Source organism: Coenobita brevimanus, chromosome 90 (genome assembly GCF_032717465.1).
Source record: "Coenobita brevimanus isolate Jiangsu-jjx chromosome 90, ASM3271746v2, whole genome shotgun sequence".
NCBI lineage: Eukaryota > Metazoa > Arthropoda > Malacostraca > Decapoda > Coenobitidae > Coenobita > Coenobita brevimanus.
The window spans coordinates 31,364,486-31,385,226 of record NC_137043.1 but is presented as its reverse complement, the minus strand read 5'-3'; the positions used below and the strand labels follow the sequence as shown (position 1 = coordinate 31,385,226).

Sequence of the window (20,741 nt, the reverse complement as noted above, 5' to 3'; positions counted from 1 at the left end):
GATTTTCATCATGCAGTGATAACAAAAACCACTATAACCAAGGGATTGCTGCATTGTGTTTCGGGAATGGGACTGTTCACATTAACTCTGGTAGGTGTGAGGAGGGAAATGACTGCCAGACGGTTATTTCCCTTTGTGTAAAAAACAGCATAGGGAGCAGCTATCCCCATGCAGGAGATGGAGCGCTGCCCGATTGACCGAGGTTCTCTTTGCAGGATGCAGTACTGCACTGTATTTCTGGTTAATGGTACTGTAGGTTATTACTGCATTATTTTTTTCATTTTATCATAACGAGTCAATATTCCAATATTTTTTCATTTTCCACAAAGCCCCTGTACCCAAACATTTCAGATTAAAGAATTTATACTGTACCAGCAGAGTAACAAATGGTGGTGAGGGGGAAAAGACAAAAAGTAAGGTAAGGATAAAAGAAAGAATATACAGTACATGTGAGTGCATTTAAGTACCTGGGTAGTGTGATGAGTAACGATGGAAGTTTAGAGGGTGAAGTGCTTGAAAGGGTACAACAAGGAAGAAAGGTTGCTGGTTCTTTGAATGCAGTGACAAGAATGAGGGAAGTGAGCATGGAAGTGAAAAAGTTACTGCATGACAGTACAGTCATCCCTTAACATCCGCGGGAGTTAGGTAACAGAGACCCGCGAATGTTAAAAATCCACGGATATCTGCTGCCCTCCCTTAAAAACACCTCTGGACCCCCCATTTCCTTATATAACTAAAGAAAAACCCTATGTGCATATTTACAACCACTTTATTTAATACAAGAACACTAAACAACTACAGGTACTTTATTTAATAAAGGAACACTAATTTTTTAAAATAACGAATAGCGTACTCCTGCATGGCCTCTTCCGACTACTGTCCTCATCCCAGCTCCCTCCAAAAGGAAGAGTGTTACAGTATATTTCATTCACTGGATAATGCCATTACCGCACTAAAACAGACACGAACTGTGCCTGGGATAATGTTAATGTGTCAACAGAGTTCAACAAGATTTTTTTTTTTTCTGTAGCCATCCGCGGATATTCAAAACTGTGTACAGTATATTAAAACCGGGGATGTTAAGAGATTACTGTATTGTGATACCAACTCTAACATAGTGAAGTGATGCTTGGACCTTGTTGGAGGGACACAAGTTAAGAGTGAGGGCAGTGGAAATGAATTATTTCAGAGGAGCATGTGGAGTCACATGGAGAGAGAGACTGAAGTGAAGGAGCATTGTGGTGTGGATGTGGATATGATAGGGAGTGTTAGGAGAAACACACTGAGGTGGTTTGGCAGTGTGGAGAGGATGGAGAGCGAGAGACTGACAAGGAGAGTGTATGTGAGCGAGGTGGAGGGAGGGAGAGGGAAAGGGAGGCCAATAATGAGATGGAAGGATGGAGTGGAGAGGTATATGAGTGAGGGGGATTGTGAGCTGGGAGCAGGGCAGTGAAATGACGAGAGACAGTGTGACATGGAAGCGATTTGTTTGGGGCCATCCCTTATGGGATTAAGGCGTCTGGCAATAGATACAGTAGATAGAATACATATACAGTAGACCTTCACTATACTGAATTAAATAGGAGGAAGCCAGAGTCGATAAAGCCAAAAGTTCGAAAAATCCAAGGTTCACCCCCCCAGATGAGAATACAAACTCATGAGTGAAAATAAATGACTACAATATCATATTCTAGTACTGTAAATGAAAACTATACCCATTATACATTAACATGGCCCATAATTTCACTCTTTTGTTGTTTACTTCACATCCTTGTCATTGCATCTCTTCAATTGTAGAGTAAAATCTGTATTACAAATTAGAAATCACGATGGGGTGAGGGCAATTTCAGGCCAAGTTGGAGTAAAATGGGTAGGAAACATATGTACTGCCCCATTTATCGACCCTAGTTTGGTATAGCCAATGAAAGTTCGGTGGGCTCATGGACTTTCAATAAATCCGAAATCTGTTATACTGGGGATCAATATAGTGGGGGTCTACTGTATCTGTACAAGAGAGAAATATTTAAGAAGCAAAATGCTAGCAGAATATCTGAAGGTGATGCAGTGGGTGACAAGGTGTAAAAAAAAAAAAAAAAAAGTGTACACTTTGAGTACTTAACTCCTATTATGAGAGGCCTCTTCCAAGCTAAATATAATCTGGCAGTTAAAGAACACATAAATACTGTAGATAATTAAGCAGGTAATGACAGCCAAAGAAACTGATAGGTCTGTCAAAAAAAAATATATATATGTATACTGTTATACTACTGAAAGGGTAAAAGGCAAATATAATTTGAATATGAGTGTGGGGCAGAAAGTGTAGCTAACCTGTAGGCTGGACAGCGTGAGGAGGACTCCTTAATGGGGAAGGCCACCACATCAGGCAAACGCTCATCACGGGAGGTGTACATGTTCACCACACGAGCTGCCACCTGGGGTAGAATGATGGTTAACAACACTGTTCATGTTACCTTTAGTTTTGTTTCTATCAGATTTACTATCTCAATTTCCTCTCTCTTTAGTAGCAGGTGGTGACAACCATCACTTGATGTAGTGCTGCCTACTTCTTCCATCACCTTTATTAATTTTTTATTTTTCCTGTGTCTGCCCTACACTCTTCCTAGTTCTCTCATCATTCCTGTCACTTTTTATTTCAGTAATTCTTCATTTATCCGGAAGTGCAGTATCCGGACCTGTTCATTATTCGAACACTGGACCATGGCTCTATTAAACCACTATCCGAAGGCCTCAGGCGATATAGGGGTGAGTTTAGTAACTGACCTGATAAATAGGATTATTTATGAGTGTGTTGTCCCAGATGATTGGCTGAAGAGTGTAATTGTAAATGTGTATAAAGGGAAGGGTGATGCCCTGGAAAGAGGAAATTATAGAGGTATAAAGCTTTTAGATCAGATAATGAAGGTAATGGAGAGAGTTTTAGAAGGTATGATTAGAGAAAGAGTGAATATTGATGAGATGCAGTTTGGGTTTATGCCAGGTAAGGGGACCACTGATGCCATATTCATTGTTCGACAGCTTCAGGAAAAATATATTGGTAGGAGAAGGGATCTTTATTTTGTTTTTGTTGATTTGGAAAAGGCCTTTGACAAAGTCCCTAGAGAGGTGGTGAAGTGGGCAATGAGAAAGCTTGGCTTGGAGGAGTGGCTGGTTAGGGTGGTTATGGCTAAGTATGTGGGTGCTCACACCCAGGTGAGAGTGAATGGAGATTTGAGTGATGAGTTTTCCGTGAATGTTGGTGTGCATCAGGGGTCAGTCTTGAGTCCCATGTTGTTTGTCATGGTACCTGAAGCCCTTTCACGTGACTTTAGAAACGGACTCCCATGGGAGTTGTTGTATGCTGATGATTTGGTGTTGATTGCAGAGAATGAAAGGGAGGCAGAGGAAAGGTTTAGGAAGTGGAGAGATGGTATGGGGCAAAAGGGTTTAAGGGTAAATGCAGATAAAACAAAAGTGATTATACCTAGGGTTGGTGGTGGTACTGTCAAAGACGACAGAGAGTGGCCATGTGCAGTTTGCCACAAGGGCGTGGGAAGTAATTCCATCTTGTGCGGTGTGTGTGATAAATGGGTGCATAAGAGATGTAGTGGTATCAGAGGTAGACTGCGAGATAATGCTGATTTTATGTGTACGGCGTGCCGGGGTGAGCAGGTGGAGATTGTCAGACGTGAAAGGATTGAACTTGCTGGTGAATCTCTTGAGTGTGTGGAAGAGTTTTGTTATTTGGGAAACATGTTGTGTGCTGGAGGTGGGGCTGGAGCTAGCTCTGTGGCTAGGGTGAGAAGTGGTTGGAAGAAGTTCAGGGAGCTCTTGCCTCTCCTGACATTGAGAGGGCTCTCCCTACGTGCTAAGGGGTCTTTGTATGCAGCATGTGTTAGGAGTGTAATGCTGTATGGCAGTGAGACCTGGGCAGTGAAGGAGGAAGATATTCGCCAGCTCAGACGTACAGAAATGACAATGATTAGGTGGATGTGCAGTGCGTCCCTGCGTCCAAGGCCTGGAGGGGCTGGGTTTACAATGGAAGAGTTGAGAGGTAGGATGGGACTGGAGTGTATTGGTGTTGTGATGAGGAGAGGTAGATTGAGGTGGTTTGGACATGTGGAGAGGATGGGGGATGATAATTGGGTGAGGAAGGTGAGAAGTGTTAATATTGGGGGTGGGGTTATGAGGGGTAGACCAAGAAAGACATGGGACGAGGTCATTACATGTGACCTTAGAGTTAAGGGACTGAACAGGGAGGCTTGCAATGGATCGTGCAGCGTGGAGAGCCGCCATTAGGTGACCAAGGCCGACACATGCAAGCATGTTGGAGCCTTTAAAAACGAAAACGATCCGAGCATGACATAGAGGATGGAAGTAATGCTGGGGAATGGCTGGGAGGAGGAGGGAGGTGAGAAGACAGGAAAAAATCAATAGGATAGAAGTTGTGGAAGCAATGAAGAAAGTTAAATTGGGGAAAGCCCCAGGAACTGATTGAGTGTGTGTTGAAATGCTGAAGCATGGGGGAGAGATAGTAGTTGAATGGATGTGGAGGATGTGCAGATTGGCCTGGGAGGATTGGAAGTCAGGTATAATTATTTCCTTGTACAATGGAAAAGAGGAAAAAGAGGTGTGTGGTAATCATAGGGGCATTTGTCTTCTTTGTATAATAGGAAAAGTGTATGGTAGGATACTTATTGACAGAGTTAGAGAAAGAACAGAGGAATTAGTTGGAGAAGAACAGGGAGGCTTTAGGAAGGGAAGAGGTTGTGTAGATCAGATATTCATTCTTAGATCTTTAGTGGAAAAGTTTCTAGAGAAGGGAAAGAAGTTGTATGCGGCTTTCATGGATTTGGAGAAAGCAAATGACAGGGTCGATAGACAAGGATTGCAGAAAGTATTAAGAATATATGGAGTAGATGGGAAGTTGTTCAATGCTGTGAAGAGTATGTATGATGGTGCTAAGGCTGCAGTGCGTGTGGATGGTGAACCGAGTGAATTTTTCTCTTTGGAGGTTGGGTTGAAACAGGGATGTGTCATGTCTCCATGGTTGTTCAATCTGTACATGGATGGGGTAATGAAAGAGGTACAAGGTAGGGTTGTGGATGTTGGAGTGGCCCTGGTGAGAGATGGTAGTGTTTGGAAACTCCCTGCACTGTTGTTTGCAGATGATACTGTGTTGTTTAGCGAAGACGAAGGAGAGCTGCAAGGCTTGGTGGATGAATTTGGGAGTGTAAGAAACGGAATCTAAAGGTGAATGCAGGGAAGAGTAAAGTGATGGTCTTTGAGAGAGGTGAAGTCAGTGAATGTACAGCGAGGTTGGATGGTGAGGAATTGGAAAATGTGAGTACGTTTAAGTACTTGGGTAGTGTGATGAGCAAGGATGGAGGTTTGGAGGGTGAAGTGCTTGAAAAGGTACAGCAGGGAAGAAAGGTTGCTGGTTCCTTGAAAGTAGTGATAAGAAACAGGGAAGTGAGCATGGAAGTGAAAAAGTTACTACAAGACAGTATTGTGATACCAACTCTAACGTATGGAAGTGAAGCTTGGACGTTGTTGGAACGACACAAGTCAAGAGTGAGAGCAGTGGAAATGAGTTATCTGAAAGGAGCTTGTGTCACATGGAGAGACAGGTTGACGAATGAGGATATAAAGGAGCGTCGTGGTGTGGATGTGGATGTCATAGGAAGCGTTAGGAGGAATACACTGAGGTGGTTTGGCCATGTGGAGAGGATGGAGGGTGAAAGACTGACGAAGAGAGTGTACGTGAGTGAGCTGGAGGGGGGAAGAGGGAGGGGGAGGCTGAGGATGAGATGGAGGGATGGGGTGGAGAGGTATATGAGAGAGGGGGAGTGTAAGTTGGGAGCAGGGCAGTGAAATGGCGGGGGACAGGGCGACGTGCAGGCGATTTGTTTGTGGCCACCCCAAATGGGATTGAGGCATCTGGCAATAGATAGATAGATAGATAGACAGATCCGAACATAAAAATCCCTGAGAACTTCGGCCAGCCAGCCAATCTGTTCAAACAACCGGTATCATGCCTGCTGGGGTCTAGCTGTAAGCGGGAAATAGACCATAACCCACAACCTGAGCTAAAATGTACGTCTGCCCCTGTACTGAGTGGTTAAAGTCGCACACTGGCACGATCATTCCCTACGAACCTCAAGCACCTAAGTAATACCGACCGTAACCCACAAGTGGTGTCAAAACGCCAGTATGCATCCCAATTGAATGTCAGAAGTCGAGCAGCCACCGGGATTAGTCTTTCCCAACTGCCACCGCACGTGTAACACAGACCACAAGTCACAAGTCAGGTGAAAGCGCCCATCTGCCTCGTGGCAGAATGGTGAAGATCCTGCCCACAGCCTCTTTTCTCTCTCCCTACCGTCCCTCCTCCATACCCTACCATGTTCCCTGCCTTGCTAGGTCTGCCTCCCAGCTCCCCCCTCACTCCCTCCTTTCCACCTCTCCTTTGCGCTGAATGCACTGGCCCGCGACTTTTTAAAGTTTTTGGCGATGTATCTGAATACTATCGGCTGTATTAAAATTCCGAAAACACCACGAGAAAGGTCATGAAATTCTGCAGCTAGATAAATGCTTAGCTCTTGCAAGGTGTGGGCAAAATTTTGCACTAGGATAGTGGGACGTTATATGAGGGTAAGTTTCACTCTTGAACAACATTTATTCTCACTGCAGTTTTGTTGTTTTACTCATCAGTTTTTTGTGTTTTTATAAGCTTATCTTATAGTGTAAACACCAGCGAAGATGATGGTATACCATTTATACCAATATAACCAATTTCTGGTGGCATATTTGGCCTTGGATTTTTTTGTGTGTGTGCCCCAGGAGCAGTTACCTCCTGTGTCCCAGAAAGATAATTAATTTTCCGGCTATTTTCAGTTTTTTTGTGGATTTTTGTTGTTTATGCATTGTTTTCTTGGTGTTTAGCATTAATTTGGATATTCCAATGTGTGTCCTGATGTCTCAATATGGCAGAGTGACCGGAAAACACTGCCAAAATTTGGAGGGGTTTTGTAATAATAATAATAATAATCCGGCCGTTTGTTTCTCAAAAGCGCCAGTCCTTCCTTTGTGAATTCACTAGTGCTCGACACACATACATTGTTTTTACAATTACAAGAATTGTGACATTTCTCTTACATAATACAAGCTACATCATATATATATGAAAGTGGCAATAATTAAACCCTATAATCATCCGTCATTGTACCTCTCTCCAGGTCACAGAATTTTAAAAAAAGAAAGGCTTTCAGCTGTCTTTTAAAGAATTCAACAGAAAAGAGTTGTCTTGTGGACAATGGCAATCTGTAATATAATCTAGAGGCTCCACACACAAAAGAACGATCAAAGAAAGATGACTGGTGAATGGCTCCTGGCTCGTCAAGACGCAAGGAATCATCTTCACTGCGTAACACCACACCCAGATGTGCCAATGGGAGTTTTAACAATTCAGCAAGATACTTCAGAACCTTAAACATAATAAGACACAGTTTAAATTCAATTCTAGCCTTTACTGATAACCAATGCAACTCACTCAGGAACGGGGTAGTTGAGGTTCTCAGGGGGAGACCAAAGATAAGCCGTGCTGCCCTGTTCAACACAGACTGAACTTTTGTTAGTACTGTATATTATTTGGAAGACCAACCCAAAGGGAATTACAATAATCAACAAGAGACAAGACCACTTCATTGGACCAAAGTTAAGAGGCACCGTCAATTCAGGAAGTTTCTCACAGAGTACAGATTTCTAATAAGAATATTGTACATAGTTTTTTTTTTGTTTTTTCAAGTTTTTTTTCTTGGTGTTAAGCATTACTCTGGATATTCCTGTATGTGTTTTAATGTCTGAATATGCCAGAATGACTGGAAAAAACTGCCAAAGTTGGGAGGGGTACTGTATACAGTATATAGAAAGCTTTCTTTTTCAGTCTTTTCTCATTTTTTTCTGGCATGGTTTTCTTGGTGTTTTCAATTAATCTGCATATTCTTATGTGTATTTTAATGTATAAATATGCCAGAACAGTTGGAGAACACTACCAAAATAAACAGAGGTACTGTAAAAATAGGTTAGGTACAGGTAGGAGGTTGGGTATCGGTAGGGCATGGGTACAGTAGGAGGATATTGTTCATCATCCGGACATCGGCACTACCCAGACATGCCTTTGGCTCTACTGTATTACAGTACATCGGATAATTGAGGGGTTACTGTACTCTTCATTCCTCTTCAGGTGTCTTTACATTGAATGGCAAGCCTAATGGCTTCCTGTAAGCCAGGAAGCCATTTACAAAGCTTGGTGGCAACCATATACCCAACTCATACCTTCCCTATGTGTCAACAAGTGAGTTGGGGGAGGGTTAGTGTCCCTCCCCATAAAACAAATAACTCAAAGACAAACAGCCACCCCTTAGGGAATTATGGCATTTGGCTACAGATGGATAAATAGACAGATAGAATTTCTTCTCTCAAGCAGGACCTGAATAATTTAATAACCTCATTCCCGGGTCAAAATGAAAATCACCACAAATTTTAAAGGTCATTCTCCTATTACTTTCTCTGTAATCATATGGCAAAAGAAGAGACAACAAGCTCCTCTACCTTCTTGGCAATATAAAGAATCTACACCACCAGCTAATCAACAACATCTGATCTCTTTTTTTCTACCTAAGGATGGGGTGAGGTATGGTGAAGAATGCAAGGAAAGAAAAGCACAACAGGAGAATGATCAACAACATGTCCAGTGAAATGTACCAGAAACTCATTCACCCATCGTTCTAGCCCTTGGAATCCTTACTCTTCCTCACAAGCCTAAGTATTTGCAAATATTTTTGGGAGGTAATTTCTTTATACATGCACTACACATTCACCTGCCAAACAGTCATTATAAAGCAGTAATCTGTACTTGTATCTATCACTGCGTATTAGATCCAATGCAATCCTTCGCTGTGCACCATCTAAACTAATACTGTTTATTACCTCTCTGCTCTTATTATTCCCAAATATCAGCTTTTCAAAATATTCTTTCTATCTGGTTCTTCCTTTAGTTCCAATTGTTACCATTCATCCATCACAATTTCACTTTTTTCTACCATCTTTCAATATTTATGCACCTCTTTCAAAATACTGCAGTTAATTTCTATTTTCACAGTAGTTTACTTTCATTTTTCTTTCAAGATCATCATTTATCCCTTCTTTTTCCTCTTTACTAGTCTATTCATGGTGGTATGTAGTAGTGACCATCCACTCACTGAACGTAGTGCTGTCTAATTCTTCCTTCATCTTTATCATTCTATCACTGTGTCTGCCCTCCTCCCTTCCTATTTCTCCCTTTCCTGCCTATCACTTTCCCTTACTCTTCTCTTCACTTCAAGCAGCTCTACACTGGGTGACAAGCTCAATGCTTTCCTGTAACCCAGGAAACCATTTACAATGCTAGATGGTACCAGATAACCAAATACAGTAACAGTGTGATATGCAGCCTGCTATGGTACCTCTGCTAACTAGGTGGTGCAACGTGAATGCGGCCTCCAACTACCTTTTCCTATGTCTCAATTTCGTGAGGCTCTGGCAACACGAAAGAACATCGTTTCACTCAAGGGACGGTCCTGCAAGGGTGGTTGCTTGCCTGTGGTTGATATATATATATACAGTATATACTGTACTGTAAACATACTTTTTTAAACTATTACCAGCATCCATCCAACACACTTATTTTTTCTAATTTCTTACACTCCTTTTCAAATCTCCACATTGCACCAAGCTGAGCCTTTCTTACTCATTGTTATCTTTGTAAGATCACACACAGCTTCAGCATTCCTACTTAAACAATTCCTGTATGTACTTATCATGTACTTATGTTTTCTAAATCTCTCTGCTCTCAATTCACTGACTCCTAATATCTCCATGCCATTTATCTGCTATTTATCTGCCTTTCTTTTTTTCTCAGATATGTATGAGAAGAATTGTGCCCCATTTTAATTTGGCAATTGATGGAACAGCTCTATCCCACATGCTTTATAAGAAAAAATTCTATGTGAATCATTTTGTCTGTTAAGTGGACCAAGAATTTTGAAGACTTGAATGACGAGATCAATGGATGAATGATCCACTTTCCCTGGACAATGTTGAGAGTTCTTTTACAATTTGCTTTTCTTGTTACTGTTCTTCTCACCTGGTGTCTATGAGAAAGGGTTACAATGATGATGACGATGATTATCACCATATCAGCACACTGTAATGACTTTTTTTTGAAAAAGTGTGAACACTACCAAGAGTTGTTTCAAGACTGAAGACCATGCAACCTTCACCTACTCACATCATTATGGGAATGTGTACAGGATTTTGTGGTCTGTTTTTGTATGTGGCCCCTCCCCTCTTTTTTGGACAATTCAAGCATCATCTAATCCACCTAAAAATACAGTAATACAGATTTTAGCTAACCCTTCCATTTCAAGAGTTCTTTTAAGAACAATAAAAATGCCTGGGGGTAGCAAGAACACATAAAACACATAATTCCTTTAAGGTAAACAAAAATGCCTGGAGGTTGCAGTCATAAACAAAAAGATACATCAACATGAGGAATACTGTATTACCTTGCAGTGAGTGACATGATCCGGGAGGAACCTGACAGCATCGATGTAGAAGTCAAAAGGCTCAGTGATCCTGGTAGGTGTGGGGAGGAGAGGCTCTGTACTCTCCTGATCGTATGGTACCCATGCCAGGTGTTCAGGGGGTGGGGGTGGGGGTGGAGGTGTAGGAGTAGGTGTGGGGGTTGGATGGGCTGATGGCTCTGTTGTAAGATGGACAAAGAAAAACTCTGGTATATAAGTTTTGTTAACATTAAGGAATAGGCAGTTGAGAAAGGAATTAAATAAGGTGTACATGGCACCATTGTGATTCTGGTGTATGTTGGGCTGAGAAAGAAAATTACTGGTATACAATTTTTGCTACCATTATGGAAAAGGGAACTAAATATGGAAGAGTAAAAATTATGCCTGACAGTACAGTATTGCAATCCCCTTCTAACATATGAAAATGAAGTTTGGACTTTGCCAGATGGATATAAGTCAAGAGTGAAATAATGGAAAAGGACTCATCCAAGAGGAGCATGTGGAGATAGGGAGAGGAAGACGGAGGGAGAGGTGCTCGGGGTATATGAAGAAGGATGGTGCAAGTTGGAGGAAGGGAAGCCTGATGGCAGAGGACAAGGAAGCACAAGGGTCAATAATTTAAGGCCATCCCTTCTGGTGTTAAGGTGTTTTGCCACAAACGACTGTTATGTTACCATTATTTTTATTTCATTTTATTCTCAGCCTCCTCCATACCCTCCCCCTCTCCACCTCACTGCATACACTCGCCTAATCAATCTCTCATTCTCAATTCCCTCCAAACAACCAAACCCTTTCAAGGTACTGTACTTCTAATGCTTTCTTGAACATTTAAATAACACCTTGATGCTCCTTTACTTCTTTATTTGTATGTCACTCTATCACCAACTCCATATGCTCTTCTAGACTCCCTTTCATCGTATATTCAACAAAGGGAGGATGGCGGACTTAACCCTTGCATAACGGGTGTCACGTCAATGTGCCACTAACGAAATGTCTGTAGTCATCGGGTGGCACGTATACACAACATGTTCTGAACTTTTTATGTTTGCACGCCAGTATTGGGGGCCCAACAGTGGTTCAGTATCAGGAGGTGGCATGACTGAGGAGTTGCCATCACAGGAGGACTATTTTATTGTCTATTACAGTAAAACCTCGATATAACGTACTTCAATAGACCGGAATTTGCTTTTATCAGACTCAAGGAGCTACTGGACTAAATTTCTATACATCGGAAAAAGTCCAATAAAGCCAGAAGCAGTCCGGACTGCCTGACCACTTCAGCTATGTTCATTGTGATCAGGTAAGTAAAGGATATGTTTATCACTGTAGCACCAGTCGAGCAGGGCAGTACTCCCGAGGTGGATGGAAAGCTGATGACAGGGAGTGCTGGAGCTCCCGTTTCATCAGCCCTCAGGACTAGTTCCTGACCATCCCCCTTTGCTGAACTTTTTCAGTGTCTCAGTTACACAGAGAGTAGGCCAGCATGCTCTCCAGTACAAATTTCTCTATCTATCTTCACCAAACTACATGCACAGTACACACTACACTTCCTATTCAAAATTTACCAAAATGGCGTCAATTCACCTAGCCTCGGAGTCCCCAGGGGGGGGGACCATAAATGCCCCCGCCATCTGCCCCTCTCCCGGTGACGACTCGAGGTGCCTGGAACCACTGTCTGACTCTCTTCTTCTTCATTTCTGCAACATTCGCGGCCTTTCATCTAACTTTCGCTCTGTTGAGCACCACCTCTCCTCCTCTAAACCTCACCTTCTTTTTCTAACGGAGACTCAGCTGTCTGAGGCAACTGACAGCAAACCCTTTTCTGTATCCTCCTACTTTCTCTATACTCATTTCAAAGCCAAAGGTGGCTGTTGTGTATACATACGCAACGACTTATCTTGCTCTCGTGTTCCTGAACTTCTGATTCTTCTGAATTCTCCACTCTCTCTGGCTTCGGCTTTCCTGTCATTCTCTGACTAAATATATCTGTGCTGTTTACTTATCCCCTAATTCTACTGACTATCAAAAATTCTTCGACTATCTTACTTCTACGATGGAACACATTCTGTCCATTTCTCCTTTCTCTGAAATCTCCATTCTTGGAGATTTCAATGTTCACCACCACCTTTGGCTCTCCTCTCCTTTCACGGATCCACCTGGTGAACAAGCCTACATCTTTTCTATCCTTAATGACCTAGAGCAGCTTGTACAGCACCCTACCCGTATCCCTGACCGCCTTGGAGAGAGCTCCAACATACTTGACCTCTTCCTCACAACTAATCCTTCAGCTTACTCTGTTAATCTTTTCTCTCCGTTGGGCTCCTCCGATCACAACCTTATTACCTTAACCTGTCCTATCGCTCCAGTACGGCCTGCGGACCCTCCAGGAAACGTTGTCTCTGGCATTTTGGAGCTGCGGACTGGGAGGCCCTCAGGCAGTACTTCTTTGATTTTCCCTGGAATGATTATTGCTTCCATGGCCGTGAGCCATCTGAGTGTGCCTTGCGCATTACGGAGGTTATTCTCTCGGGCATGGAAGCATACATTCCTTTCTCATATCCTTTGACTAACGCAAGAAAGCCTTGGTTTAATCACGCTTGTTCTAATGCTGTCCGCAACAAGGAGAAGGCCTACAAAAGGTACCGGAGCCAACCCACCCCTGAATCACATAATCTTTACGTTTCTGCCCGGAATCGTGCTAAGTCTGTTCTTCGCTCTACTAAAAATAATTTCATCCATACTAAATGCTCTAAACTCTCCAACTCGAATTCTTCCCGCTCCTTCTGGCACCTTGCCAAAAATCTTTCTAACAACTTTACCTCATCATCCTTCCCTCCTCTTTTCTACTCTGATGGTTCTGTAGCTATTTCTTCTACTGATAAAGCAGATCTCTTTACTGAGAGTTTCTCCTCCAATTCCACCTTAGACGATTCGGTGCTGTTCCTCCATCACTTCCCCCCTCTGACTTCCTCATGGCTGACATTAAAATTTCTTCAGTTGATGTATTTTCTGCCATTACTGGCCTCAGTACTAACAAGGCATATGGGCCTGATGGAGTCCCTCCTGTTGTTCTCAAAAACTGTGCTTCTGTGCTTACACCCTGCCTAGGCAAACTATTTCGCCTTTGTCTGTCAACTTGTACCTTTCCTTCTTGCTGGAAGTTTGCTCTCATTCAGCCAGTCCCAAGAAGGGTGACCACTCCCAACCCTCCAACTATCGTCCAATTGCTTTAACGTCCTGTATTTCAAAAGTTTCGAGTCAATTCTTAATAAAAAATTTTAAGGCATCTTTCCTATCACAACCTTCTTTCCGATCGTCAGTATGGGTTCCGTCAGGGACGCTCCACTGGCGATCTTCTCACCTACCTTTCAGACTCCTGGTCATCCTCCTTTCGGGCCTTTGGCGAAAGCTTTGCCATTGCACTTGACATCTCAAAGGCTTTCGATCGAGTCTGGCATAAATCTTTAATTTCCAAACTGCCCTCCTACGGTTTCTATCCTTCTATCTGTACCTTCATCGCTAGCTTCCTTTCTGGTCGTTCTATAGCTGCTGTCGTAGACGGCCATCGTTCTTCTCCTAGATCTATCAACAGTGGTGTTCCTCAGGGCTCTGTCCTATCACCAACTCTCTTCCTTTTATTCATCAATGATCTTCTAAGCTGTACATCCAACTCTATCCACTCATACGCTGATGACTCCACCCTTCACCTTTCCATTCGGTTCCCGCAACGCCCATCTCAACAGTTACTTCAAGAAACAAGGGATGAGGCTATGGCACACCTAATGTCTGACTTGGCTCATATCTCTGACTGGGGTAAAATAATATGGTTGTCTTTAATGCTTCTAAGACTCAGTTCTTACACCTATCAACCCGACAAAATCTTCCACAGGTATACCCACTAATGTTTAATAATATTCAGATTAATCCTGCATCATCCTTGAACATGCTTGGGGTTTCATTTACTCGGGACTTATCTTGGAAAGATCATATTGCATCTCTTGTAAAATCTGCTTCCAAGAGATTGGGTGTGCTAAGCCGACTCCGCTCTTTCTTTACCCCTGCACAATTGTTGACTCTATACAGGGGTTTTATCCGCCCTGTGTGGAGTACAACTCTCATGTGTGGGGAGGCTCCCCACATACAGCTCTTCTCAATAGGGTGGAGTCAAAGGCTTTTCGTCTCATTAACTCTCCTCCTCTTACTGACTCCCTTCAACCTCTGTCTCTTCGCCGCACTGTTGCATCTTTATCTCTTTTCTATCGCTACTTTAATGGTCACTGCTCCTCTGAACTGTCTGCTTGCATTCCTCCACCTCTACGACGGGCGCGTAGCACCCGTCTGGCAGCAAACTCTCATCCCTTTTCTGTCCAACTCTCTAATGCAAGAGTTAACCGTTACTCCCAGTCTTTCATTCATGCAACAGGTCAGCTCTGGAACTGTCTCCCTCTGTCTGTATTTCCTCCTGCCTATGATCTCCAGTCTTTCAAACGCAGTGTGTCCAGGCATCTCAAAATGATCGGATCTTGAATTTGGCTCTCTATTGTATTTTGTTTTTCTCTTGGAGGGAACTGTTACTGCGGGCTCATGGCCTTTGGTTCCTTCTTCCTCGCATAAAAAAAAAAAAAAAAAAAAAAAATAATATAGTATTATTATTTATATTATACCATTTGCTTAATGTAGTGAAGTTATAACACAGTACAGTACTGCAATGGCAGTCAAAACAGTTTAAAAACCGTTCATGCAATCCAGACTAATGTCTGATATATTGGAAAAAGTCTGGATTAGCAGGGGGAAGTCCGACTGTCGCTTTTATTGGAATTTCGTATTTTTCGGAATGGTTTCAGCCCTAATTAGTCCATTATAGTGAGATCTTACTGTATTTTTGTCACGTACCAGAAGTATGTCAAGGCCTGAGGTATGAGATGTTTTGCTGCCGCAGCAGCTTACTTGGATTTGATGGATGTGATGTCAGATGGCTCAGATTATGTTGTCAGATGAAAGTGAGGGTGAAAATGAAAGTACTATTAAAAAATAAAATAAAATCATTATATCAGTGGCATATGTCTGGCAGTGGAGGAGTTCCAACACCACAGGTTTTGACAGCTCACCACACAGGTACTTATTATTTTTTTTACATTATGTTACACATTATTTTACTCAGGAAATGATGATTTATTTTTTGGTGTGAAATATCTTATCAAAACAATTATCTTAATACTGTATATCTAGAAACCCCGTGTATGCGACATAAAAAAAAAAAGAGAGAGAGAGAGGGGGGTGGAGGGTTAAGATGGGTTAGGACATTACAGCAAACTCTCAATTATCTGTTGTTGCAATATCTGGCTCAATACAATATCCAGCACTGCTGGCTCAGCTCTATTACAGCAATATCAGGTAAAATTATGCTATCTGGCCCCAAAATAGGACATAACCAACGGTTCTATCCAATATCCGGCATTGAGGTGTATCAACCCACTCATAAATGGTAGCCAACTGGTGCTGAATTATTGTATTGTATCACAACAATACTTTTGTTTTGTTTCATTTTTAAAGGCTCCAACATGCATCTGTCGGCCTTGGTCACATAATGGTGGCTCCTCATGCTGCTCGATCTCTGGCTGCTTCCCTATTCAGTCCCTAATCTCTGAGGTCACACTCAATGACTCCATCCCAGGTCTTTTCAGTCTACATCTTGCAACCCTACCCCTAATGTTAACACTTTTCACTTTCTGCACTATATAGTATTTTATGCTTAATTTTCATCTATTACTCATGGGAAAGTATTTAGGATAGAGGTTCGAGATGGATAGTGACACAATATCCTGCTTGATGCTGAATATTGACCCGTGGGGGGGGGGGTACTATCCAATATTTGGCATTTTACTTTAACTGGTGTAGGGCTTGGCTGAATTACACCGAAAAACTGAGAGTTTACTGTATTTACCATACTCCTAGAAACCTCTTTGCCTCACTTTCTTTTAAGAGCATTATATTCAGAACTTTATGACCAGTTTGTGTTCTCATATTCAGTTCATCAATTTGGCAATAACAAGTTTTATGGCAATCATAAAATATATGAATTCATCATCATCATCATCATCCAGACCTCCTTTCCCACCCTAGAGCTGGGTGAGGAGTAGCAACGTCCAGACAACCCAAGCTTGCCCAATCCAATGGGCCACACTTCCATTCAATCATAATTTCAGTCCCTGGAATTCTGGCTCTATCGGATATACCAAAAACATTCACCACATTCTGTAGCTTCATATAAATGTATCTGACAGAGTCAATACGGACACTGTCACGTTAAAAAGGAGTGCCAAATCCCTGATCATGCACTTCTCACAACATCCATCCTGCCAACTTGATCTCTTGTCAGTCCCCTTACCTCACCAACTTCCATACCTCTCTTCCTCACACACTCATCCACCATATCCCTCCACCTTCTCCTTGGCCCACCTCACCTTCTTCCTCCTTCAATTTCATTCAGCTATACCTTCTTCACCATTCTATTGTTATCCATTCTTTCCACATGACCATACCATCTCAGTACACTCTTCTATTCTGCTGTCCACAGACTTCTTCACTCAACATCTTTCACAAATCACATTATTTCGTATCCTATCCACTCTCTGTACTCCACGTACATTCCTCTCCAGTCCCATCTCCACTGCTCTTACTCATGACTTTCATTTTCGTGCCACATCGTAGTCTTACATCCATATGTTAAAACTGGCACTAACACTCCCTCATGTAAGCCTCGTGCAGCTGCAACACTCAAGCCTCTGTTTCTTATCACGGCCTTCATAGCATCATCTACTTTTCTTCCTTGTGTCACTTTTACTTTCCACTTCTTTGGCACATATTCCTCTCTTATCTAATACTGTACCCAGGTATTTGAACTCTCTCACAAATTCCAGTCTCTCTCCATTCACTGTAGCATCACACTGGGAGTCATCTTCACTCTCAATAACCATCACTTTATTCTTGTCTACATTTACTCTCAAGGCACGACACTCACAGGCATCAGCAAAACTCTGCACTAGCCTACCAAGTTCTTGTCCGGTACCTGCAAGCAGTACTGCATCATCAGCATACAACAAATTTGAGATATTCCATTCATCACCATTCATTACCAACGCAATTTCTCTCTCCATTACTCGTGTTTTTACTTCTCTCATTACCCCATCCATTTATACTGTACATTAAACAACCATGGGGACATCACACAACCTTGTTGTACGCCCACACTGATCGTGAACCATTCACTTAGCTGCTCATTTACCCTTACACATGCCTCACTACCATCATAAAACTCTTGACGGCACCTGGCAGCTTACCATTTACACCGTACCATTGGCCCCAGTCACACTACAGGTACGACTTATCGCAAACCACCCGCGACCTGCAAGTCATGGGTAGTTTTGGTGAGGTTTACGACCAGTCTTCATATGTCTCGGTCTAACCGCAGGCCACCATGGCGACCAAAAAATCGTCGCGAGGTTTTTTGTGCTGCACGAAAAACCTCCCCGCGACCACTGATGTCGTGGCATGGAATTTGCCCGGTGGGCGGCTGGACTGCGTCCGGCCGGCTTACAGACTGAGACTGGTCGGCGACACCTGATTTTTAAGCGGCGGTTGCCATCCGGACGGAGGCCGGTCACTGCCCGCTCTGTGCGGTGGCTGTCTGCACTCCGTCAAGGCGACGACTGGACTGAGGTGGCCGCCGTCCACAAGCCTCCTGTCTGAGGTGGTGGCTGAAGTCCGGCCACCGTCCAGCCGGCGATTGGTCAAGCGACAGGTGGTGGACAGGACCGAGACCAGCCGCCGGCCAATCCGCGGCTGGTGTCGGTCTAGTGGTCGCGGTCAAAACTGCAACAGGACGTGGACCGGCCGCCGTTTGTTGGCGGCCTGCCAACGACCGGCTGGCCACTCGTCGGTGTCTTGACCTGTGTGTACCTGGCCATGGTCACCGTTCGGCCGCCCACTGGATGGACGCTGGACAGACACTGGACAACCACCGGTAGCCGATTGGTGGCACGATTGCTTGGAGACCTCCGTGGTTGGGGACTGGTTTCGTGATTTTCAGGTTTGCGACAAGTCGTACCTGCAGTGTGACTGGGTCTGTACATGTGCAAAACCTTCCACAATCCTTCTCTGCCAACTTTGTTGTATGCTTTTTCCAGATCCATAAATACAGTAAAAACCTTATTGTCCTTCTCACAAGCCTTCTCCACTATTTGTCTTACTGCAAATATTTGATTCACACACCCTCGGCCACTCCTAAAGCCACCCTGTTCATCAATTACTAGGACTTTGATATCTCTCTTACTTTATAATAATTCGAATATAACTTCCCTACCACACTCTTGCACTCCGCTCTCTTTTATTTTTGTACAGGGGTACAATCGCAGCCTTTTTCTACTCTGTTGGCACAATTTCACTCATCCACGCCTTCTTATGTATCTCCAACAAGCACTTCATTCCGTTCTCTCCACTACACTTAATTATCTCTGCATACACCTCATCAACCCCAGCTGCTTTCTCATTTTTCAGCCACTTCACAGCGTTCTTCACCTGTGTGAGTGTCATGTCATCTGCGCTGCACTCCTTCTCTGCACACCCCCAAAACCAATCATGTTTACATCCGCTCTGGTCTCTCTAATCCCAATCATCAAGCTTTCAAAATATTCTTTACATTAGGTCCTTACTTCATCCTCATGGGTTAATAATCTACCACTTAGCCTACACAATTTCACATTTCCTTCTGCTGTTATTTCTACATTCCCGCACCTCTTTCCAGAATAACTTCCTATTTCCAGAGTAATTTTCACAGATTTTTCTTCCTAGATCATCATTTACCTCCTTCTTTTTCTTCTTCACTAGCCTCCGTACGTGCTTCTTGCTCTCAATATATTCAGTTCTTATTTCAATTGAATCCCTGTCCTGTAACCACTCCAGCTACTTCTTCCTCTTTTCCTCCACTGCTATCTTAATCTCTTTGTTATGCAGCGTAGTCTGAGTCCCGACTTCTCAAGCTCAGGTACGGTGTGACCTTGGGTTCTTTGTTCTCGACCAGGTCAGTCACAGGCAAGAAAGGAAAGTCCAAACACAACTGGTCAAAGGCACACTTCTACATTAACAACAGACAACTACACACACAATCCGTGATCAAAACTATGTGACATACAATAACAAGAGTATCTCAGAAAGCTAGCTCTTACAGTAAACATTTCCACCTAGTTCAGTGAGTTTGACCTTTACACAGTACTCTAGCTTTCCTTACATAGGATAATTCCCACACAATGTTGTACATATGGTTCACACAATACACCAGGTGCACTCTGTCTCAGGTATATGGCAAATACAGTCACGTATATCTCAGTATAACCAAATGCGTGACACAGATGGCAGTATAGACTCAGGTCCTTATATGTACTCGTGAATAATAAACGGCCTCCTATGCTAGTTATGTGCATCCGCGTGACACAGACAATACCCTAGCTATCCTTATGTTACGAGCGCGTTACATAGGATGGAAGAATATACCAATTACGATCTATCCGCGCGACAGGGGCTGGGGGGGGAAGGGAGCATACCGTGGTGACACAGACATTCTTAAGGGGCTGGTTGCTGGGAATATACTTTATATGTCACCTTCAATTTACCTTGGCTTGGACAAAGCAAGAGGGGGAGGGAGGGCACAGCACTGGTGTTGTCTGTCAGGGGTAACACTGGGGGGGGGGGGAATAGTCACACTTGGGGGTGACCAGTAGCCTAGCACCACGCACTCCGTGCATGAGTTTCTCTGTTGTGAGTTCACTGTTCCACACAGGTAAGGTAACACTGGGGGGGGGGGGCAATGGGGGAGGCTGGTGCACTGGGATATGGGCTCACAGACACTAGGGGACAAATAACCTCAGAATCTTTTACTCACAGAACAGGCGGAGAGGGATGCTTGGGTCACGGGAAGCAGGAGGCCCTTGCGCCAGGAACCGCAGGTGGTGTCCAGGAGTCGGGAGTGGGCCGTCCAGAGTGTATTCCAGTGGTAGGTCACCTGTGGGGTCGACATGAGTCCCGTAGGAGCTGGTGGGTGGCGTGATGGGCAGCCCTTTTTCT

General features: G+C 43.4%; 1 protein-coding gene across 1 annotated transcript in view; it reads right to left on the bottom strand.

Moving 5' to 3' along the window:
- Positions 1 to 20,741, bottom strand: part of LOC145411660 (uncharacterized) — a 148,029-nt gene that overhangs the window by 81,438 nt on the left and 45,850 nt on the right. Inside the window, exons 4-6 of the mRNA XM_080281665.1 lie at positions 14,858 to 14,865; positions 10,605 to 10,799; positions 2,329 to 2,432 (exon numbers count right to left, since the gene is read on the bottom strand). Coding sequence (XP_080137791.1) covers positions 2,329 to 2,432; positions 10,605 to 10,799; positions 14,858 to 14,865 — 307 coding nt within the window. The remainder of the gene's footprint in view (positions 1 to 2,328; positions 2,433 to 10,604; positions 10,800 to 14,857; positions 14,866 to 20,741) is intronic.